The sequence below is a fragment of the Salmo salar genome, chromosome 23 (assembly GCF_965601325.2).
Source record: "Salmo salar chromosome 23, fSalSal1, whole genome shotgun sequence".
In the NCBI taxonomy this organism is placed as follows: domain Eukaryota; kingdom Metazoa; phylum Chordata; class Actinopteri; order Salmoniformes; family Salmonidae; genus Salmo; species Salmo salar.
The window spans coordinates 39,035,296-39,056,656 of NC_138313.1; the positions used below are offsets into that span (position 1 = coordinate 39,035,296).

The 21,361-nt window shown below is 45.0% G+C and overlaps 1 protein-coding gene across 1 annotated transcript in view; it reads right to left on the minus strand.

Annotated features, from left to right (window-relative positions):
- grm8b (glutamate receptor, metabotropic 8b) overlaps positions 1-21,361 on the minus strand; it is a 240,733-nt gene that overhangs the window by 141,601 nt on the left and 77,771 nt on the right. Inside the window, exon 3 of the mRNA XM_014170001.2 lies at positions 13,001-13,217. Within this exon, the coding sequence (XP_014025476.1) occupies positions 13,001-13,217 (217 nt within the window). The remainder of the gene's footprint in view (positions 1-13,000; positions 13,218-21,361) is intronic.

Consider the following 21,361-nt stretch of genomic DNA (forward strand, 5'->3'; position numbering starts at 1 on the left):
CAACCACTACCACTATCGCTCCACTACCACAAACACTACCACCCCCACTACCACTACCGCTCCACTACCACTTACCACAACCACAACCACAACGGCTCCCACTACCACACCCACTACCACAAACACTACCACTACCGCTCCACTAGCACTACCACAACCACTAATACTACTACAGCCACTCCACTACCATTAACATTACCAAAACCCCAACCACTACAACAACAGCTCGCACAAATACTACCACTCCACTACCAGTACCGCTCCACTACCACGACCACTAGGACTACCAAAACCCCTACCACTCCACATCCGCTCCACTACCTCAACCACTACCACCCCCACTTCCGCTCCATGACCACTTATCACAACCACAACTGCTCCACCTACCACTACTGTTCCACTACCACTAATACAACCACTACCGCTCCACTACCACAACCACTAGGACTACCAAAACCCCTACCACTACCGCTCCACTACCACTATCGCTCCACTACCACTTATCACAACCACAACCACTACCACTACCACTAATACAACCACTGCCACTAGCGCTCCACTACTACAATCACTCCACTACATCTATCACAACCGCCCCCAGTACCACAACCACTACCACAACTCCACTACCACCACCATTCCACTACCACAAACATTACCACAACCACAACCACAACCATTACTGCTCCACTGCACCAACAACAACCACAACCGCTCCCACTACCACGACCACTACCACTACACAACCTCCACCGCTCCACTATCACCACCAATCCACTGCCATAAACATTACCACTACCACAACCGCTCCACTACCACTACCACTCTACTACCACAACCGCTCCACTACCACAACCACTACCACTATCACTACTGCTCCACTACCATTTACCACAACCACAACGACTACCACAACAGCTCCCACAACCAGTACCACTCCACTACCACAACCACAACCAACACCGCTCCACTACAAATACTATTACCGCTCCACTAGCACGGTCACTCTCACTACTGATCCGCTACCACAACCACTACCACCCCCACTACCATTACATAACCACTACACTACCAGAACCTCTTCAATACCACTTACCACAACCACAACCGCTCCACCTACCACAACCACTATCACTACTGCTCCACCACCACTAGCACTACCACTTAGCACTACCACTTAGCACTACCGCATCCACTACCACAACCACTCCAATACCATAACCACTCCACTACCACAACCACAACCACTCCCAGTAACACAACCACCACAACTCCCCTACCACAACCACTCCACTAGCACAAACATTACCACAACCACTACCACTACCACAACCTTTACAATTACTGCTCCACCCCCACAACCACTACCACTCCACTATCACTTTCACACCCACAACCGCTCCCACTACCACTACCACAACCACTACCGCTCCACTAGCACTACCACAACCACAAGCTCTCAACTACCACAACCACTAATACTACTATAGCCACTCCACTACCATCAGCATTACCAAAACCACAACCATTACAACAACAGCTCCCACAACCACTACTGCTCCACTACCATAACCACTAGGACTACCAAAATCCCTACCACTACCACTCCACTACCACTACCGCTCCACTACCACTTATCACAACCACAAGCGCTCCACCTACCACAACCACTACCACTACTGTTCCACTACCACTAATACAACCACAACCACTACCGCTCCACCTCCGTTTCAACCACTATAACAATCACTGCCACTAGCGCTCCACTAGCTCCACTACTACAATCGCTCCACTACATCTATCACAACCGCTCCCAGTACCACAACCACTGCCACAACTCCAATACTACCACCATTCCACTACCACAAACACTACCACAACCACAACCATTACTGCTCCACTACACCAACAACAACCACAACTGCTCCCACTACAACAAACACTACCACTACACAACCTCCACCGCTCCACTATCACCACCAATCCACCACCATAAACCTTACCACTACCACAACTGCTCCACTACCACAACTACAACCACTCCACAACCACTACACCACCAAAACCACAACCACTACCACTATCACTCCAACTACACCACTACCACAACCACCACCACTACCACTTTACTACAACTACAAGCACTACCACAACCAGAACCACTGCCACTACCACAATCACAACCACTCCACTACCACAACCACTACCGCTCAACTACCACTTCCACTCCACTACCACAACCACTACCGCTCCAACACCACTACCACAACCACTACCACTCAACTACCACAACCACTATCAATACCACAGCCGCTCCACTACCACTACAACTACCACAATTACTACTGCTTCACTACCACCACTACTGCTACAACTACCACTACTGCTCCACTACCTCAATCCCTACCGCTCAACTACCACAACCACTACCACATCCGCTCCACCACCACTACCACAACTGCTACTGCTCCACTACCACAACCACTACTGCTCCATTATCACAACAACTACCACAACCACTACTGCTACTACAACCACTACCACAATCCCTAAACCACAACCCCAACTGCTCCACTACCACAACCATTACCACAACCACTACCACATCCATTACCCATTACCACCACCACTACCACAACCACTACCACCAATGCTGCTCCACTGCCACCACCACAACTACCACTTCCACTACCACTACCACAACCACAACCACTAATGCTCCACTACCAGTACCACAATCGCTACCACTCCACTACCAAAAGCACTACTGCTCCACAACCACTCCACTACCGATCCACACGTCTGGACCTCATTGGTATGATCTGAGCATGTTTGGGATTTGCTGACCCCTACAGTCAAGGGGAAGTGGTTCCTTCCAATTTTGCAGTGTCAATAATGACATAATCTGTCACACAGCGGTTTCCATGGAAACAGCTTGACTGGGCCAACCCCAGGTGGGCAAAGTGTTAGCACAGGGGGGAAGGAAGTAGGAGCTGTTGGCAAAAATAAGTTTCAAACTTCAAAGGTACGCGGGGAGAAAATATATTTAATCTAACCCTAATAGGATTACCAGGCTTTAGAAATGATTTCTTAAAGACATTTTGTTATTTTTTTACATGGGTGTTAGTGGTTCTGCTGTACAAAATATATGGTAGTTCAAACGAGGTGGTTCTGGAGACTAAATTCCATTTTCCATGATATTATGTAAATGCGTTCCTAATCCATGACAGTTTATCCCTGCCAATGAGGTCAGAAACTCAGCCCCTTTTGAAAGTTTGCCATCATTTTAACCAGCCTGGCAGCGAGACACGTTTACTGTTACTATCTGTATTTATCCTGTGGGAGGATATTTTTCTCTGTGTAATACTGATGGAGTCATTACTGACTTTTAACATGAGGAGATACGCTTTTCCTCCGAGGCCCTCGGGTCTGGAGAGAAGCCTCGGGAGTCCTGCAGTTATGTTCCAGGTGTAGATAATTGATTGTGAGCCCAGTTGATTAGAGCCAGCTAGCTCAGCGATGCGGGGCAGGGACTTCTAGACTACCCACTTTTAATCAGGCAAGTGGCAGGGGGGCCTATGATGGGATGAGACTGCAAATTAAAAAGAAATGCTACAGTATGTCAGCCTGTCTCCACAGTGTTTTTGAAGTCGTTTTTGTATTTATGATGTATTATAATGAGTACTACATTTATTCTGTATAGAGTGGTAAGGAGGAAGAGGAGCTCCGTGGACCCCGGAAGTAATTTTGCAATTCATTGCAGCCATTGCGATCTGTACAGTTTTCTTCTGTCAATTAACTCGTGACATTCCTGGATTACCCATTATATTAATGAAGTCAAATTTAATCAAACAATATGATAGTTAGTTGAAAAAAGGTTAACCTGTTTAGGATAGGGGGCAGTATTTTCACGGCCGGATAAAAAACGTACCCGATTTAATCTGGTTATTACTCCTGCCCAGAAACTAGAATATGCATATAATTAGTAGATGTGGATAGAAAACACCCTAAAGTTTCTAAAACTGTTTGAATGGTGTCTGTGAGTATAACAGAACTCATATGGCAGGCCAAAACCTGAGAAGATTCCATACAGGAAGTGCCCTCTCTGACCATTTCTTGTCCTTCTATAGCCTCTTTATGGAAAATAGAGGATCTCTGCTGTAACGTGACATTTTCTAAGGCTCCCATAGGCTCTCAGAAGGCGCCAGAACGGGGAATGATGACTCTGCAGTCCCTGGGTGAAAAACAGTAGGGGTTTTAGAAAGTGGTCGATCTGAGAAAAATGACACGGGTGCGCACGTGTATGTGAAGACACCATTTTCTATTTTCAGTCTTTGAACGAAAACAAGGTCTCCCGGTCGGAATATTATCGCTATTTTACGAGAAAAATCGCATAATAAAAGATTTTAGACAGCGTTTGACATGCTTCGAAGTACGGTAATGGAATATTTTGAAATTTTTTGTCACGATAATCGCCGGCGCGTCACCCTTCGGATAGTGTCTTGAACGCAAGAACAAAACGCCGCTATTTGGATATAACTATGGATTATTTGGAACCAAAACAACATTGGGTGTTGAAGTAGAAGTCCTGGGAGTGCATTCTGACGAAGAACAGCAAAGGTAATCCAATTTTTCTTATAGTAAATCTGAGTTTGGTGAGTGCCAAACTTGGTGGGTGTCAAAATAGCTAGCCATGATGGCCGGGCTATCTACTCAGAATATTGCAAAATGTGCTTTCACCGAGAAGCTATTTTAAAATTGGACACTGCGATTGCATAATGGAGTTCTGTATCTATAATTCTTAAAATAATTGTTCTGTTTTTTGTGAACGTTTATCGTGAGTAATTTAGGTATGCGAGTTATGAACGTCACATGCTAATGTAAAAAGCTGGTTTTTGATATGAATATGAACTTGATTGAACAAAACATGCATGTATTGTATAACATAATGTCCTAGGAGTGTCATCTGATGAAGATCATCAAAGGTTAGTGCTGCATTTAGCTGTGGTTTTGGTTTTTGTGACATTATATGCTAGCTTGAAAAATGGGTGTCTGATTATTTCTGGCTGGGTACTCTCCTGACATAATCTAATGTTTTGCTTTTGTTGTAAAGCCTTTTTGAAATCGGACAATGTGGTTAGATAAAGGAGAGTCTTGTCTTTAAAATGGTGTAAAATAGTCATATGTTTGAAAAATTGAAGTTTTTGGATTTTTGAGTTTGTAATTCGCGCCACGCTCTATCATTGGATATTGGCGAGGCGTTCCGCTAGCGGAACATCTAGATGTAAGAGGTTGTTAAGGGTACAAGACTGTGTCCAAGGAATAAGTTAGTCCTAAATATTTCCAAAACTAAAAGCATTGTATTTGGGACAAATCATTCACTAAACCCTAAACCTCAACTACATCTCATAATGAATAATGTGGAAATTGAGCAAGTTGATGTGACTAAACTGCTCGGAGTAATGCTGGATTGTAAACTGTCATGGTCAAAACATATTGATACAACAGTAGCTAAGATGGGGAGAAGTCTGTCCATAATAAAGCACTGCTCTACCTTCTTACCAACACTATCAACAAGGCAAGTCCTACAGGCCCTAGTTCTGTTGCACCTAGACTACTGCTCAGTAGCGTGGTCAGGTGCCACAGAGGGACTTAGGACAGTTGGAGTGTGCTCAGAACAGGGCAGTATGGCTGGCCCTTAAAATTACACAGAGAACTAACATTAATGACATGCATGTCAATCTCTTATGGCTCAAAGTGAAAGAGAGATTGACTTCATCGCAACTTGTTTTTGTAAGAGGTGTTGACAAGCTGAATGTACTGAGCTGTCTGTTTAAACTACTCGGACACCCATTCCCCACAAGACATGCCACTAGAGTTCTCTTCACAGTCCCAAAGTCCAGAACAGACTATGGGAGGCGCACAGTACTACATAGAGCCATGCCAGCAGTAGAATCAGATAAAAAAAACAGGTAAAAATGCACCTTATGGAACAACAGGGACTCTGAAGAGAGAAACACACAAAGGTAAAGACACATGCACACACATACATTGTGATATTGTTGTATAGTGGTATCAAACATTTTGTATTGTATATACAGTTGAAGTCGGAAGTTTACATACACCTTAGCCAAATACATTTAAACTCAGTTTTTCACAATTCCTGACATTTAATCCTAGTAAAAAATGTCCTGTCATAGGTCAGTTAGGATCACCACTTTATTTTAATAATGTGAAATGGCAGAATAATAGTAGAGAGAATGATTTATTTCAGCTTTTATCTTTTTCATCACATTCTCAGTGGGTCAGAAGTTTACCTACACTCAATTGGTATTTGGTAGCATTGTCTTTAAATTGTTTAATTTGGGTCAAACGTTTCGGGTTGCCTTCCACAAGCTTCCCACAATAAGTTGGGTGAATTTTGGCCCATTCCTCCTGACAGAGCTGGTGGAACTGAGTCAGGTTTGTAGACCTCCTTGCTCGCACAGGCTTTTTCAGTTCTGCCCACAAATTTTCTATAGGATTGAGGTCAGGGCTTTGTGATGGCCACTCCAATATCTTGACTTTGTTGTCCTTAAGCCATTTTGCCACATCTTTGGAAGCATGCTTGGGGTCATTGTCCATTTGGAAGACCCATTTACAGTCAATCTTTAACTTCCTGACTGATGTCTTGAGATGTTGCTTCAATATATCCACATAATTTTCCCATCCTCATGATGCCATCTATTTTGTGAAGTGCACCAGTCCCTCCTGCGGCAAAGCACCCCCACAACATGATGCTGCTACCCCTGTGCTTCACGGTTGGGATGGTGTTCTTCGGCTTGCAAGCCTCCCCCTTTTTTCTCCAAACATAATGATGGTCATTATGGCCTGTCACGTTCGTTGGAATGATTGGACCAAAGCGCAGGGTGAGTAGCGTTCCACATAATTTATTAATAGTGAAACTTAACAAAAACAATAAACAATAAACGAACAATGAACCGTGACTACAGAGAATGCTACGTGCACTAACTCAAAATATACAAACAATATCCCATAACCCACAGGTGGAAAAAATGCTTCTTAAGTATGATCCCCAATAAGAGACAACGATAACCAGCTGCCTCTAATTGGGAATCATACAAATCACCAACATAGAAAATAAACCTAGAACCCCACATAGAAAATATAACCTAGAACAACCCCCCAGTCACGCCCTGACCTACTCTACCATAGAAAATAAAAGCTTTCTATGGTCAGGACGTGACAGTACCCCACCCAGAGGTGCGGACTCCGACCGTAAAACCTGAAACACAAAGGGAGGGTTGGGGGGGGCGTCTAGTGTCGGTGGCGGCTCCGGTGCGGGCCGAAGCACCCACTCATCCCGCGGATCCGCCAGCATCAGTGGCGGCTCTGGTGCGGGACAAAGAACCCGCTCATCGCGCAGATCCACCAGCATCGGGGGCGGCGCTGGTGTGGGACGAAGAACCCGCTCATCCCACGGATCCGCCAGCTTTGGTGGCGGCTCTGCTGCGGGCCGAAGTACCCGCTCATCCTGCGGGTCCAGCCATGGACCCAGGCTGAACACTGTGCCTGGACTGGGCACCAACGCAGAAGAAGACTCTGGCCGGGCTGGCTGGACGCCGTGCGACTGGCACGCGCGGGGGGCCTGGCCTGGGCGGGCTGACGCGGCCGGACTGGGCACCAACGCAGAAGAAGACTCTGGCCTTAGAGCTGGAGGTCCCGAACCGTTGACCGTCTCAGGAGGTTCCGGACCGTGGGCTGTCTCTGGAGGTTCCGGACCGTGGGCCGTCGTTGGAGGTTCTGGGCCGTGGACCGTCCTTGGAGGTTCCAGACTGTGGACCGTCGTTGGAGGTTCCGGACTGTGGACCATCGTTGGAGGTTCCGGACTGTGAAACGTCGCCAGAAGCTCCGGACTGGGAACTGACGCCGGAAGCTCTGGACTGGGAACTGTCGCCGGAAGCTCTGGGCTGGGAACTGTCGCCGGAAGCTCTGGACTGGGAACTGTCGCCGGAAGCTCTGGACTGGGAACTGTCGCCGGAAGCTCTGGACTGTCGACCGTCGCTGGAAGCTCTGGACTGGGAACTGTCGCCGGAAGCTCTGGACTGCCGACCGTCGCTGGAGTCTCTGGACTGCAGACCGTCGCTGGAGACTCCGTACCATGGCTCATCACTGGAGGCCTCGGGCGTAGAGCTGGCACAATGCGTCCTGGACAGATGACCACCTTCGCACGGCAAGTGCGGGGAGCTAGCACAGGACGCACTTGGCTGTGAAGGCGCACTGGGGACACAGTGCGTAGAGCCGGTGCAGGATATACTGGACCGTGGAGGCGCACTGGAGGTCTGGAGCGTAGAGCTGGCACAACGCGTCCTGGACAGATTACCACCATCGCACGGCAAGTGCGTAGAGCCGGTGCAGGATATCCTGGACCGAGGAGACGCACTGGAGACCAGGCGCGCTGAGCGCTGAGCCAGGTGGAAAAAATGCTACTTAAGTATGATCCCCAATTAGAGACAACGATAACCAGCTGCCTCTAATTGGAATCATATAAATCACCAAGTAGAAAATAAACCTTGAACCCCACATAGAAAATATAACCTAGAACAACCCCCAATCACGCCCTGACCTACTCTACCATAGAAAATAAAAGCTTTCTATGGTCAGGACGTGACATGGCCAAACGGTTCTATTTTTGTTTCATCAGACCAGAGGACATTTCTCCAAAAAGTACGATCTTTGTCTCCATGTGCAGTTGCAAACCGTAGTCTGGCTTTTTTATGGCGGTTTTGGAGCAGTGGCTTCTTCCTTGCTGAGCGGCGTTTCAGATTATGTCAATATAGGACTCGTTTTACTGTGTATATATATACTTTTGTACCTGTTTCCTCCAGCATCTTCACAAGGTCCTTTGCTGTTCTTCTGGGATTGATTTGCACTTTTCGCACAAAAGTATGTTCATCTCTAGGATGTTTGGAAATTGCCCCAAAGGGTGAACCAGACTTGTGGAGGTCTACAATTTTTTTCTGAGGTTTTGGCTGATTTCTTTTGATTTTCCCATGATGTCAAGCAAAGAGGCACTGAGTTTGAAGGCAGGCCTTGAAATACATCCACAGGTACACCTCCAATTGACTCAAATGATGTCAATTAGCCTATCATAAGCTTCTAATGCCATGACATCATTTTCTGGAATTTTCCAAGCTGTTTAAAGGCACAGTCAACTTGTGTATATAAACTTCTGACCCACTGGAATTGTGATACAGTGAATTATAAGTGAAATATTGTCCCTCTCTACTGTATTTCTCTGCAGCATGAGCATCACAGTGAGTGCAGGCCAACATGCTCTTTAACCTGGCTGTCAGGGCAGCCCTCTTGGGGTTAACACATCGAGATACTGGACTGTTTGTCCGAAAGTCTATCCCAATGTCACAGTATGGGTATCTGTCCCTGTTTTCATGAAGATCAGGCTCCAGAGGGGTTGAGAGTGACACTGCTCCTGGGATCCTCCTCTGGTCTAGTCATTAGACTTGCTCCCCATAGACCATCCGTCAACAGGGAGGCCAGTCCTCTTCTGGTACTCTTCTCACCGTTCATACTGTATATGAATTAAACATTGCTTTAGCATGCATATTTATTTGATATAGTGCCATTCAGTCATATTCACAATTGGATGTATTCATGAATAAGGCCATGCCCGTGATTAACATACAGTACAGCAATGGTCATATGAGGCTTTATTCAAAAAGGTGAACCTTTACAGTGTAGCCGACACTTATCCTTTTATTTTCCCTACTGAAAGACTACAGTAGAAGATCTTGAACAGTGCATTCGAACAAGTATTCAGATCCCTTGACTTTTTCCACATTTTGTTACGTTACAACCTTATTCTAAAATGAATGAAATCGTTTTTTTCCCTTCATCAATCTACACACGATAATTCATAATGACAATGCAAAAACAGTTTTTTTGAAATATTTGCGAATGTATAAAAAATAAAGAACTTAAATATCACATTTACATAAGTATTCAGACCCTTTACTCAGTACTTTGTTGAAGCACCTTTGGCAGCAATTACAGCATCAAGTCTTCTTGGGTCTGATGATATAAGCTTGGCACACCTGTATTTGGGAAGTAAGATATCCCAGCAAGATATCCCCTTCAACACCAAGAACAGCAAAAGACATCCAACCCACCGGCACCTCATCCTAATGCTGTGAATCTCAGGCCGTAAACGGTTAATCACAGATGATACCATATACAGTTAATCACAGATGACACAATATACGGTAAATCACAGACGATACCATATACAGTTAATCACAGATGACACAATATACGGTAAATCACAGACGATACCATATACAGTTAATCACAGACGATACAATATACGGTAAGTCACAGACAATACAATATACAGTAAATCACAGACGATATCGTATCTTAACTTGCACAGCTATGAATGTCATATCTCTAAATGATGCCATTTACATGTGTTGAAAGGAGATGAACAACGTTAAAAAAACACATTCATTATAGAGAACAATATACACGGGGGGTACAGCTGCTCTTCCCTGCTGTTCAAGAGACCGTCTCCAGTGTTCCCCATGCACCTCGTTATTATTAATCCACACCTTTAAAGGAAATATTGCAGCCATTTCTCATGATTACTGTTGCTTGCTTACACCATTTACATAGAGATTACATTGCTTTGGCAAGGAAACCTGGCTGAGCAGGCATTACAGTGATGGTGTGCAGGGGGTTGCTGTGATGGACTGGGTCACTGCACTTAGTGCATGCCAATCAAGCTAACACGCTTTGATAAATAGATGCACATCATCACTTGTTTATTCGGGCTCACAATTCACTTGGAATTATTTACAGTTTTGTAGGCTCGCTCAGCATTTTACCGCCTAAGAGAAAAAGATGGGTATCACATGTAATTGAATGTAGGAAGTTAGCAGCATGTCTATTAATGGTGAATTAGCCCACAGCATATTATCATCAGTTATTTTTGGGTGCTTAGCCAGGAGTGAAATGAGATTGCTATGCTTACTTCTATTGGTGCAAGAGCTATAGGTGTCATTGTAAAGCTGGTATTGATGTTTTTCTGTTATATGGTGCTAGTTTAGTTGCTAATTGGATGCCTGTTAAACCCTGTATTTATTTAGGATTAACCCAAGCCTGCTCTAGGGCTGCAGCTGGAAGTCGGGAACTGTTGACAGACTCAAAGGGAGACTCTCATACAGGAAAATCTCTTCAACCTATTTCAGGGCTAACAAAACACAGGAGATACAATCTTATAAAAAAGGGTTCCAAAAGGGTTCTTTGGCTGTCCCCATAGGAGAACCCTTTTTGGTTCCAGGTAGAACCCTTTTTGGTTCCAAGTAGAACCCTTTTGGGTTCCAAGTAGAACCCTCTGTAGAGGGTTCTGTATGGAACGAGCACCACTAGTTTTCCACTCTTCCTTTCAGCCCTGGACTCTCCTGAATGTTCAGGGGGAGAGTACAAGCACAGGACAGGCAGCCTGATGTGAGACCAGAGGATGCCAACCACTACCTTAAAGTCAGCATTCCACCCTGCACCATGTACTACAGAGTGGTATGTCCATTCTACTTATTACATTTCTGCCTGCGCTGTATAACACAGTGGTTGTCCAATCGTTCCATGTATTTTATTTATTCCAGAGCTAACACACCTGATTCAACTTGTCAACTAGTGAATCAGGTAGTTCAGGGCTACAACAAAATCTTTAAATATCTGGGGTCCCCGAGGAGAGGTTTGAGAACCACTGGTGTAACATTACTCTGCACTCAGTATCTCTGAACTCAGCATCTGATTCTGACCCAAGAAAACAGGTGGGCGGACTCTCAAGCCAATCGATGACTCTAATTGATCCATTAAGTGCCACGGAGAGCTGAACCGGCGACGGCTCCGGCCCTCAAGGATTAGGTTGGTGCTCCCCTGCTCCCATGCTAGCCAGAGATACAGCTCATTTATAATAGGCCCGGGCTAAAGCGCACACACTCTGTTAATCTCACACATACATGTTACAGCTGATTAATTTATATTCAGCAATTACAATATAATTAATGTGCGGCCTTTTGTCCACCCTGACGAAAGCTGCCATAATTCTTTAATCAGAGGGCTTGGAGAGAACTGAGTTTGATTATGAAACAGCCCCTAGAAAAATACATCTGTGAACTTACTGGTGATTATACGGAGAATCAATGACATTACCTATCTCTATATTCATTTATCAACACAATACAAATGTTCACAGACCACTTTGAAATGTTCCACCCCCTTCCCATACCCTCTGATGCATCAATAAAATTGTGGAGCAATCAATTATTCTGGTGCGTAATGTAACCAAGTTTTAATAATTGCTAGCTGTAAATACATTTTGATTGGTGAATGGGAGAGGCCATACCCTAATGCCTTAGCAGTCTCTCCAAGCAAAGAACAAGCGAGACTAAAAGACAAATCAGAGATGCTCTCTGTGGTTTTTGTCTTAGACTGTCCCCTGGTAGTCTATTTTGACATTCAGCGACTTGACATGTGAACCTTCAAGGTATCCCCTGCTGTTGAGACAGCAAATGCTGAGGTGCACTCTGCCAAACTAGGCAAGACAGTGTTTGAGTCAAACATTGGGGCAATGCATGCAGGCAGAGCGTAAAACGCTGACCAACAATACACATCTCCCAAACAAGGGAACACATCTTCCTTTCAGCACAATTCAAGTTTCTCAGTACATTTTAGATTTTTCTCATACGTCCCAAAACAAGCAGTTGTTCTTAGTAGAATAAAAATGTTGCTGTATATTAGCAGGGAAAGAGACTTTAGGATTCAATTGCATTTGTTTATCCTTCAGCATGGCATTACAAAAACAGCCCACAATTATCAGATATATCTAGCTGAAGAAATAAAAATATATTCATCAGAGTTTGAGTAAAAGCCTCAGTGAGTAGCCATGTTGTGCCAGTAAAAAGAGCCCCATCACACCTACCAGACTCTCTGGAGATCTGGACAAAAGCCTCCACGCCACTTTCGCCGTAATTCCCCTCCGAGGCCAGGGTCGACACATAGTTCCAGCCCATCGCCGTGACGATGTCCAGCATGGCCTGAGCTTGGTAGGAGTCCGGTGGCACCACACGGGAGAAGAAGTCGTAGCGTGTGTTGTCACTCAGCTCGGGTGCCGTGGATGCATAGCTGATCTGAGGGATCTATGGAGACAAGGAAACCCTAGTGTAAGCCATGTATTTAATGCCAAATGAGTAATTGTTCAATTCCACAACGGAAAATGCTCCCCAGACATCTACTATATGTTACACATTGGGATATTAACGAGAGGACATATCAATGTGACTTTGTCAGAACCTTTCGGAACCACCTGACTTGAAACTTTATTTCTTCATGTTTAGGAGTCTTTTATCCCAAAAGAACTTCAGAACCAGAATTCCACAATGTCCTTGCTTTGTTTCTTGTCAACTGGATACAGTGTAAAGAGGGAATTGTAAGGTATTAGACAGACAGACAGACAACACACAGACAGAAAACACACAGACAGATAGGCATAGCCTGTTAGACAAGGAGGGAAGGTTGGATAATGGTCCTTTAGAGAGCGATTGAAGGCCTGATTGATTTCACTTCAGTCAAAGGCCAGGGTGTGCGGGCAGGCCCTACAGGCTTGTCTCATTGGCATTCAAAGAGAGGGGGAATGGAAGAAAGAAAGACAGGCAAAGGCCTGCCAGCAATACAAATGCCACTCACTGGCTGGCAGCTTGAGCCGATCTCAGCTCATTCACAGACAGCTACAAATTAAACCGGCTGTAAATACAAATGCATCTGGTGGGTTTGACATAATTGCAATCACCTGTGATATGCCAACGTACTGTCAGTCCCAGGTTAACCCTTGAACATTGGGATTGACTTGATCCATTTTGTTTGATTTTTTCCCCACACGCTGGGATTTCAGAGCCATAAGATAACAAGAGCTAAGTGAGTACCAGAGGCAACAAGTGATTAATTATCACCATTAATTAATTTCTGCCATTAAGTGATTAAGATCTGGGTTGAAACAAAGACCATTTTTATTGCCTTTGGTCACTATGTGAACAACTTCATTTTTCCAGGGGCCAAAGTGTCTGCTTGTGGTTGCCTTTATTTTTCCATTAGAACATCATTTAAAAAGAGGGAGCATGGAGCTGAAGTTTATACACCCTAAAGTCAATCAATGGACTGTGGCTTCAGAGAACAAGCTCTGCCCTTATGTATTCCATTTCGATTTATAGGGGTCACCTCAGGGTAAAGCCTTTTTGCAACCTTTGAATTGTGTTATAGTGAGATAAATCATATTGACCTCTGGATATAGATCTCATCTTTCCTAACATGGAGATTTACTCTCTCTCTCTCTCTCTCTCTCCACACACACACACACACACACACACACACACACACACACACACACACACACACACACACACACACACACACACACACACACACACACACACACACACACACACACACACACACACACACACACACACACACACAAGATATTATCATAATTCACTGCAAACTTCCATAAAGTTTAGCCACTGAATGACATGAATAATGCAAAAGGTAACTACAATAAAGGAAAACAAATAAAGAAACCAAAACAGGTTGAGATAATGTTCACTACGGTGCAATGAGCTCAGATGCTGAACTGTACTGAACAAAAATAGAAACGCAACATGCAACAATGTCAACCATATAACTGAGTTACAGTTCATATAAGGAAATCAGTCAATTTAAATACATTCATTAGGCCCTAATCTGTGGATTTGACATGACGAAGCCAGGCCCAGCCAACCAGAGTTTTTCCCCACAAAAGGGCTTTAATACAGACAGTGTTATTTTTGTTCAGTATATTTACAAACACAATGGTTACGAGAATAGTTCACATTACAATAATGTCAATACATCTTCCTAAATCAACAAAGATCAACAGAGGTACACTGACATATAGAAATATATGATTGATTGCTTTAACCAATCAAAGTACATTGCTATACATTTTTTTGTGTAGGTTTGGGAATGTTGATGCTTAGATGTCTGCACCTTTAGGTGGCTCTGACATGCTGACCAGACCAAACGTGCACGTACGTCCACGTGCGCCACTATGCGCACGTCGATTTTGTCCACCCGCAACAGACGCGATCAGGACACGCATGTTGAAATATCAAAACAAACTCAAAACCAATTATGTTATTTTGGGGACAGGTTGAAAAGCATTAAACATTTATGGCAATTTAGCTAGCTATCTTGCTGTTGCTAGCTCATTTGTCCGGGATATAAACATTGGGTTGTTATTTTACCTGAAATGCACAAGGTCCTCTACTCCGACAACTAATCCACAGATAAAATGGTAAACCAAATTAGTTTTTAGTCATATCTCCTCCTTCCTTCAGGCTTCTTCTTATATGATGGTTGGCAACCAACTTTAGGTGCATTACCACAACTGACTGGAGTGTGGACCTCAGTTTCATCAATCAATCACCCACGTGGGTATATGCTGCTAAAAACCAATGAGGAGATGGCATGTGGGTATATGCTTCTAAAACCAATGAGGAGATGGGAGAGGCCGGACTTGCAGCGTGTTGAGCGTCATAAATAGAACCAATTTCTATTTTAGCGCCTGGCCACGCAGACGCAGTGTGGGTGCAATGATTGAATAACATGTATGCGATGTGTTCGGTCTGGTCATCATGTGACAGTCATAATGATGTCACTTGGGAAATTACAATCATATACAGAACACGTTATCCTCTTACATTATACGAACCACATTCTCAAAGCTGAAATGAAAGGAACGTCCATTCCGCTGGTAGCCTATGGAGAGTTGTTGGCACAAGAAGATGGGGAGAATGCCACTTTAATTAGTGGTCTAATTCAGGGATATTGTAGATCAGCATATCTTGATATCTTCATCTCAAAACCCACCAACACATTAAGCCTTCCTTTTTATTATCATCATCCTCACCATTATCATCCTCATCATCCCCACCATCATCATCCCCACAATCCTCATCATCCTCACCATCATCATCCTCATCAGCATCATTATCATCATCCTCATCATCATTATTATCATCATCATCCTCATCACCATCATATTGTAGTGTTCCTAGTATATTAGCACGTGTCCCAGACCTCTGGGTATTACAAAACGCAAACATGACTAGAGTACTTCCAGGGGTGATGTTGTGAGACTATGAAGACCAGGGTGGTTCTGGGTCAGTGTGCGCTGAGTTTAATATGGCCGTGATTGCAGAGCCAGACTAATGCATTTGGGGTTTCGGGGCACCTACCTCTAGGGGGCCCACCTTTCTTTTTAAGAAAACAGATAACTTCCTGCATTTTAACACATTTTGCAATGGGGCAAAAATAAAAAGTTGTTGATTAATAGCTCATGCTCTCCTCACATTTTGCACAGAGGATGAGAGAAAAATTTTCAGTTTTAAAGCTTATTTCCTGCAATTCTACACATTTTTCCATTTCTTATGCCGTTTTCATATGCTATCCAGGGGGCCCCCAACCCAAACGTGCCTGTTCAGTTATCCGGCCCTGCGTGATTGACTCTGTAGAGCAGAAGGCTGAAACACTTGACACTGGGCTGAATCTGTGGCGTGTCTTTACAGCACTGCTAAGAGCACCAGTGATAAATCATGCTCTAATTCTCCACTGCTACTGTGGACATCCACATGCCCCCACTATAGGGAGAGAGGGAGGAGAGGAACAAGGGAGTGGGGAAGATGGAAGAAATGGTGATAGAGGGATAGAGAAATCTTTCTCAAACGGGATAGGAAAATATGAAAAAAAGGTGGCATAGAGAGAGAGAGAGAGAGAGAGAGAGAGAGAGCGAGACAGAGAGAGAGAGATAGACAAAGAGACAGAGAGAGAAAGTGAGTGAGGGGATAAAGAATAGAGCGAGCGATCAAGATCAGTTTTGAAATGTGACTTGAGGGCTCACCAGATGTACTCCCACGTACCGTAGCCCACAGAAAGTGGTGAGACTCATCAAGTATTTAGAGAGGCATCGGAGGGAGAGAATTCCTCCATCATAAACATCTGCAGCACACAAACACACTCTGCTGCTTCACCTACCTAGGTGACCATAAGGCAGGACAACGCATCACAACTGCTGTAACAGTTATCTCAGTTTCACACATACAAAATGCGTGTGGTCATGAACTGTTATGATATACTATGACAGACCTTATGTCATCTGTATGTCAGAAATGTTAGTCCTTATCCCATCCACACAACAGTATGCTTTGAGATATCGGTATGTGGCTCCTTCCATGGTGGGCCACTTTAGCAGCTAATGGAGCTGTCACACCTAGAGAGACAGTAGTGGCCTGATATATGGTGGCCTGACAATAGTCATTAACCTCAACACCGACCTTTATTTAAAACAATCTAGCAAACAGCAGGCCAAGTGCCGCAATAAATGGTGAAAACAAAGACAAATGTGTGTGTGTGTGCGTATCAACATATTTATAACCATTATTTTTCTTTCACACACACACACTCATGCAGGCACCCACACCCACAAACACACAGACAAAATCCCCACCGTCCGCACCATTCATTTCCATATTGATAGTGGCTCCTCTCTGACCAGGGATGATAATTGATTGAGAGAAAGATTGAGGGAGAAAAGCTAATTCGACATGACAGGACAGCCAGGTCTCGTCTTTCTAGGTTTTTTTCCCCCTGAATTTAGCTCTCCATGTAGTCTCCATGGCTACGTCCCTCTTGCAGGTTGGAATTTATTGGGATGGCTCGTGTACTGGAGGCAGCCCTGCAGAGTGTTCACTAGCTGACACAGCCACAGAGTCAAAAAAATCTGATTTTAAGCATTACGCTAATGCTTAACCCTTACCTTAAATTAAGACCTGAAGCTCATTTCTGTTATCATGAATTTTGACAATATAGCCAATTTGGACTTTGCAGTTGGCCCGTCTAACCGAAATTGCTCAGTGCTGCCTCCAGGGCAAGATTCATGACAATAAACGTCAACCTTCGTCCCTCTCTGCCTCTATCTCCTTCTTCTCTCTCTCTCGTTTTCTCCACTATCACTGTTTAAGGGTTTTGGGAGCTTTTCTGACAAGCTCTCTTCGCCCAAAAAGATGCTGGCCACAGGAACATCCATATGTGACATTATCTGATGTGACTTTATCATTCCTGCCCTCCTACAGTAGTTGACAGTGGCATCCTGGGACCAATCTGACTTCCATAATATGACAGATTGACTGCACTGTAAGGTCACCGTTCCTCTTTGTTGTTATGTTTTTAATGCATTTCTATGCTCACTGCTTACGTCTTTTTTTAAGGGCACTTGTTTGTTATGTGCTTATGCACACAACTTATTCTGCACCACAACCTAAATGCTGTGAGCAACACTGAAAATATGTTTTCACGTAGTTTAACAGAGGTACATTTAAAAGGAAACATGGGAAGCACAAAGTGCCTACAGAATATTGGAAACCATACATTACTGGTAACTGCCAAAATAAAGGAAACACTTGAGTAAATGAGGGATACAAAGTATATTGAAAGCAGGTGCTTTCACACAGGTGTGGTTCCTGAGTTAATTAAGCAATTAACATCCCATCAAGCTTAGTGTCGTTTATAAAAAGGCGCGTTACCCACTAGTTTGGCTACCATGGCCAGAAGAAGAGATCTCAGTGACTTTGAAAGAGGGGTCTCAAAGGAGCAGAGGGGGTTTAATTAAAGGGTGTGTGTGGAAGTCAAGAGATCTCAACCCAATTGAACACTTATGGGAGATTCTGGAGTGGCGTCTAAGACAGCGTTTTCCACCACTTTCTACAAAACACCAAATTATGGAATTTCTCATGGAAGAATGGTGTCGCAGCCATAACTCCCCTCCAAGTCTCCGACCACTACCTTGTATCCTTTTCCCTCTCGCTCTCCTCCAACACTACTCACTCTGCCCCTACTCAGATGGTATTGCGTCGTCGCAACCTTCGCTCCCTCTCTCCGGCTACTCTCTCCTCTTCCATCCTATCATCTCTTCCCTCTGCTCAATCCTTCTCCAACCAATCTCCTGAGTCTGCCTCCTCAACACTCCTCTCCTCCCTTTCTGCATCCTTTGACTCTCTATGTCCCTATCCTCCCAGCCGGCTCGGTCCTCCCCTCCTGCTCCATGGCTTGACGACTCATTGCGAGCTCACAGAACAGGGCTCCGGGCAGCCGAGAGGAAATGGAGGAAAACTAGCCTCCCTGCGGACCTGGCATCTTTTCACTCCCTCCTCTCCACATTTTCTTCCTCTGTTTCTGCTGCTAAAGCCACTTTCTACCACTCTAAATTCCAAGCATCTGCCTCTAACCCTAGGAAGCTCTTTGCCACCTTCTCCTCCCTCCTGAATCCTTCATCCCCCCCCTCTCTGCGGATGACTTTGTCAACCATTTTGAAAAGAAGGTTGACGACATCCGATCCTCGTTTGTTAAGTCAAACGACACCGCTGGTCCTGCTCACATTGCCCTACCCTATGCTTTAACCACTTTCTCCCCTCTCTCTCCAGATGAAATCTTGCGACTTGTGACGGCCGGCCGCCCAACAACCTGCCCGCTTGACCCTATCCCCTCCTCTCTTCTCCAGACCATTTCCGGAGACCTTCTACCTTACCTCACCTCGCTCATCAACTCATCCTTGACCGCTGGCTACGTCCCTTCCGTCTTCAAGAGAGCGAGAGTTGCACCCCTTCTCAAAAAGCCTACACTCGATCCCTCCGATGTCAACAACTACAGACCAGTATCCCTTCTTTCTTTTCTCTCCAAAACTCTTGAGCATGCCGTCCTTGGCCAGCTCTCTTGCTATCTCTCTCAGAAGGACCTTCTTGATCCAAATCAGTCAGGTTTCAAGACTGGTCATTCAACTGAGACTGCTCTTCTCTGTGTCACGGAGGCTCTCCGCACTGCTAAAGTCCTATCTGCTGCCTTTGATACTGTGAACCATCAGATCCTCCTCTCCACCCTCTCCGAGTTGGGCATCTCCGGCGCGGCTCACTCTTGGATTGCGTCCTACCTGACAGGTCGCTTCTACCAGGTGGTGTGGCAAGAATCCGTCTCCGCACCATGTGCTCTCACCACTGGTGTCCCCCAGGGCTCAGTTCTAGGCCCTCTCCTATTTTCGCTATACACCAAGTCACTTGGCTCTGTCATATCCTTACATGGTCTCTCCTATCATTGCTACGCAGACGACACACAATTCATCTTCTCCTTTCCCCCTTCTGATAACCAGGTGGCGAATCGCATCTCTGCATGTCTGGCAGACATATCAGTGTGGATGACGGATCACCACCTCAAGCTGAACCTCGGCAAGACGGAGCTGCTCTTCCTCCCGGGGAAGGACTGCCCGTTCCATGATCTCGCCATCACGGTTGACAACTCCATTGTGTCCTCCTCCCAGAGTGCTAAGAGCCTTGGCGTGACCCTGGACAACACCCTGTCGTTCTCCACTAACATCAAGGCGGTGACCCGATCCTGTAGGTTCATGCTCTACAACATTCGCAGAGTACGACCCTGCCTCACACAGGAAGCGGCGCAGGTCCTAATCCAGGCACTTGTCATCTCCCGTCTGGATTACTGCAACTCGCTGTTGGCGGGGCTCCCTGCCTGTGCCATTAACCTGTTTGGGCTAGGGGGCAGTATTGAGAATTTTGGAAAAAATATGTGCCCATTTTTAACTGCCTCCTACACCAACTCAGAAGCTAGAATATGCATATTATTGTTCAGGTTTGGATAGAAAATACCCTAAAGTTTCTAAAACTGTTTGAATGGTGTCTGTGAGTATAACAGAACTCCTATGGCAGGCAAAAACCTGACAAGGTTTCATGCAGGAAGTGGCCTGTTTGACAAGGAGTCGTGCGTCTTGCATCTGTTTATTGAAGAGTAAGGATCTTAGCTGTAACGTGACAATTCCCAGGGCTCCAATAGGCTCTCAGGACCCGGGAAAATCATGAAGGTTGACGAGGCAGCCTCAGGCTGAAACAGATTATCACCTTATCCAAGTGTCCCATTAGGTGACAATGGAATGAGGCGCGTGCGCGATTAGCCCCCGTGGAGTATTTTAATTCGGCTGTTTAGTTTATTGCAGATTCCCGGTCGGAATATTATCGCTTTTCTACGAGATAAATGGCATAAAAATTGGTTTTAAACAGCGGTTGACATGCTTCGAAGTACGGTAATGGAATATTTAGACATTTTTTGTCACGCCATGCGCCATGCGCACGACCGTGGATTACCATTCGTATAGTGTCTAAAACGCACGAACAAAACGACGCTATTTGGATAT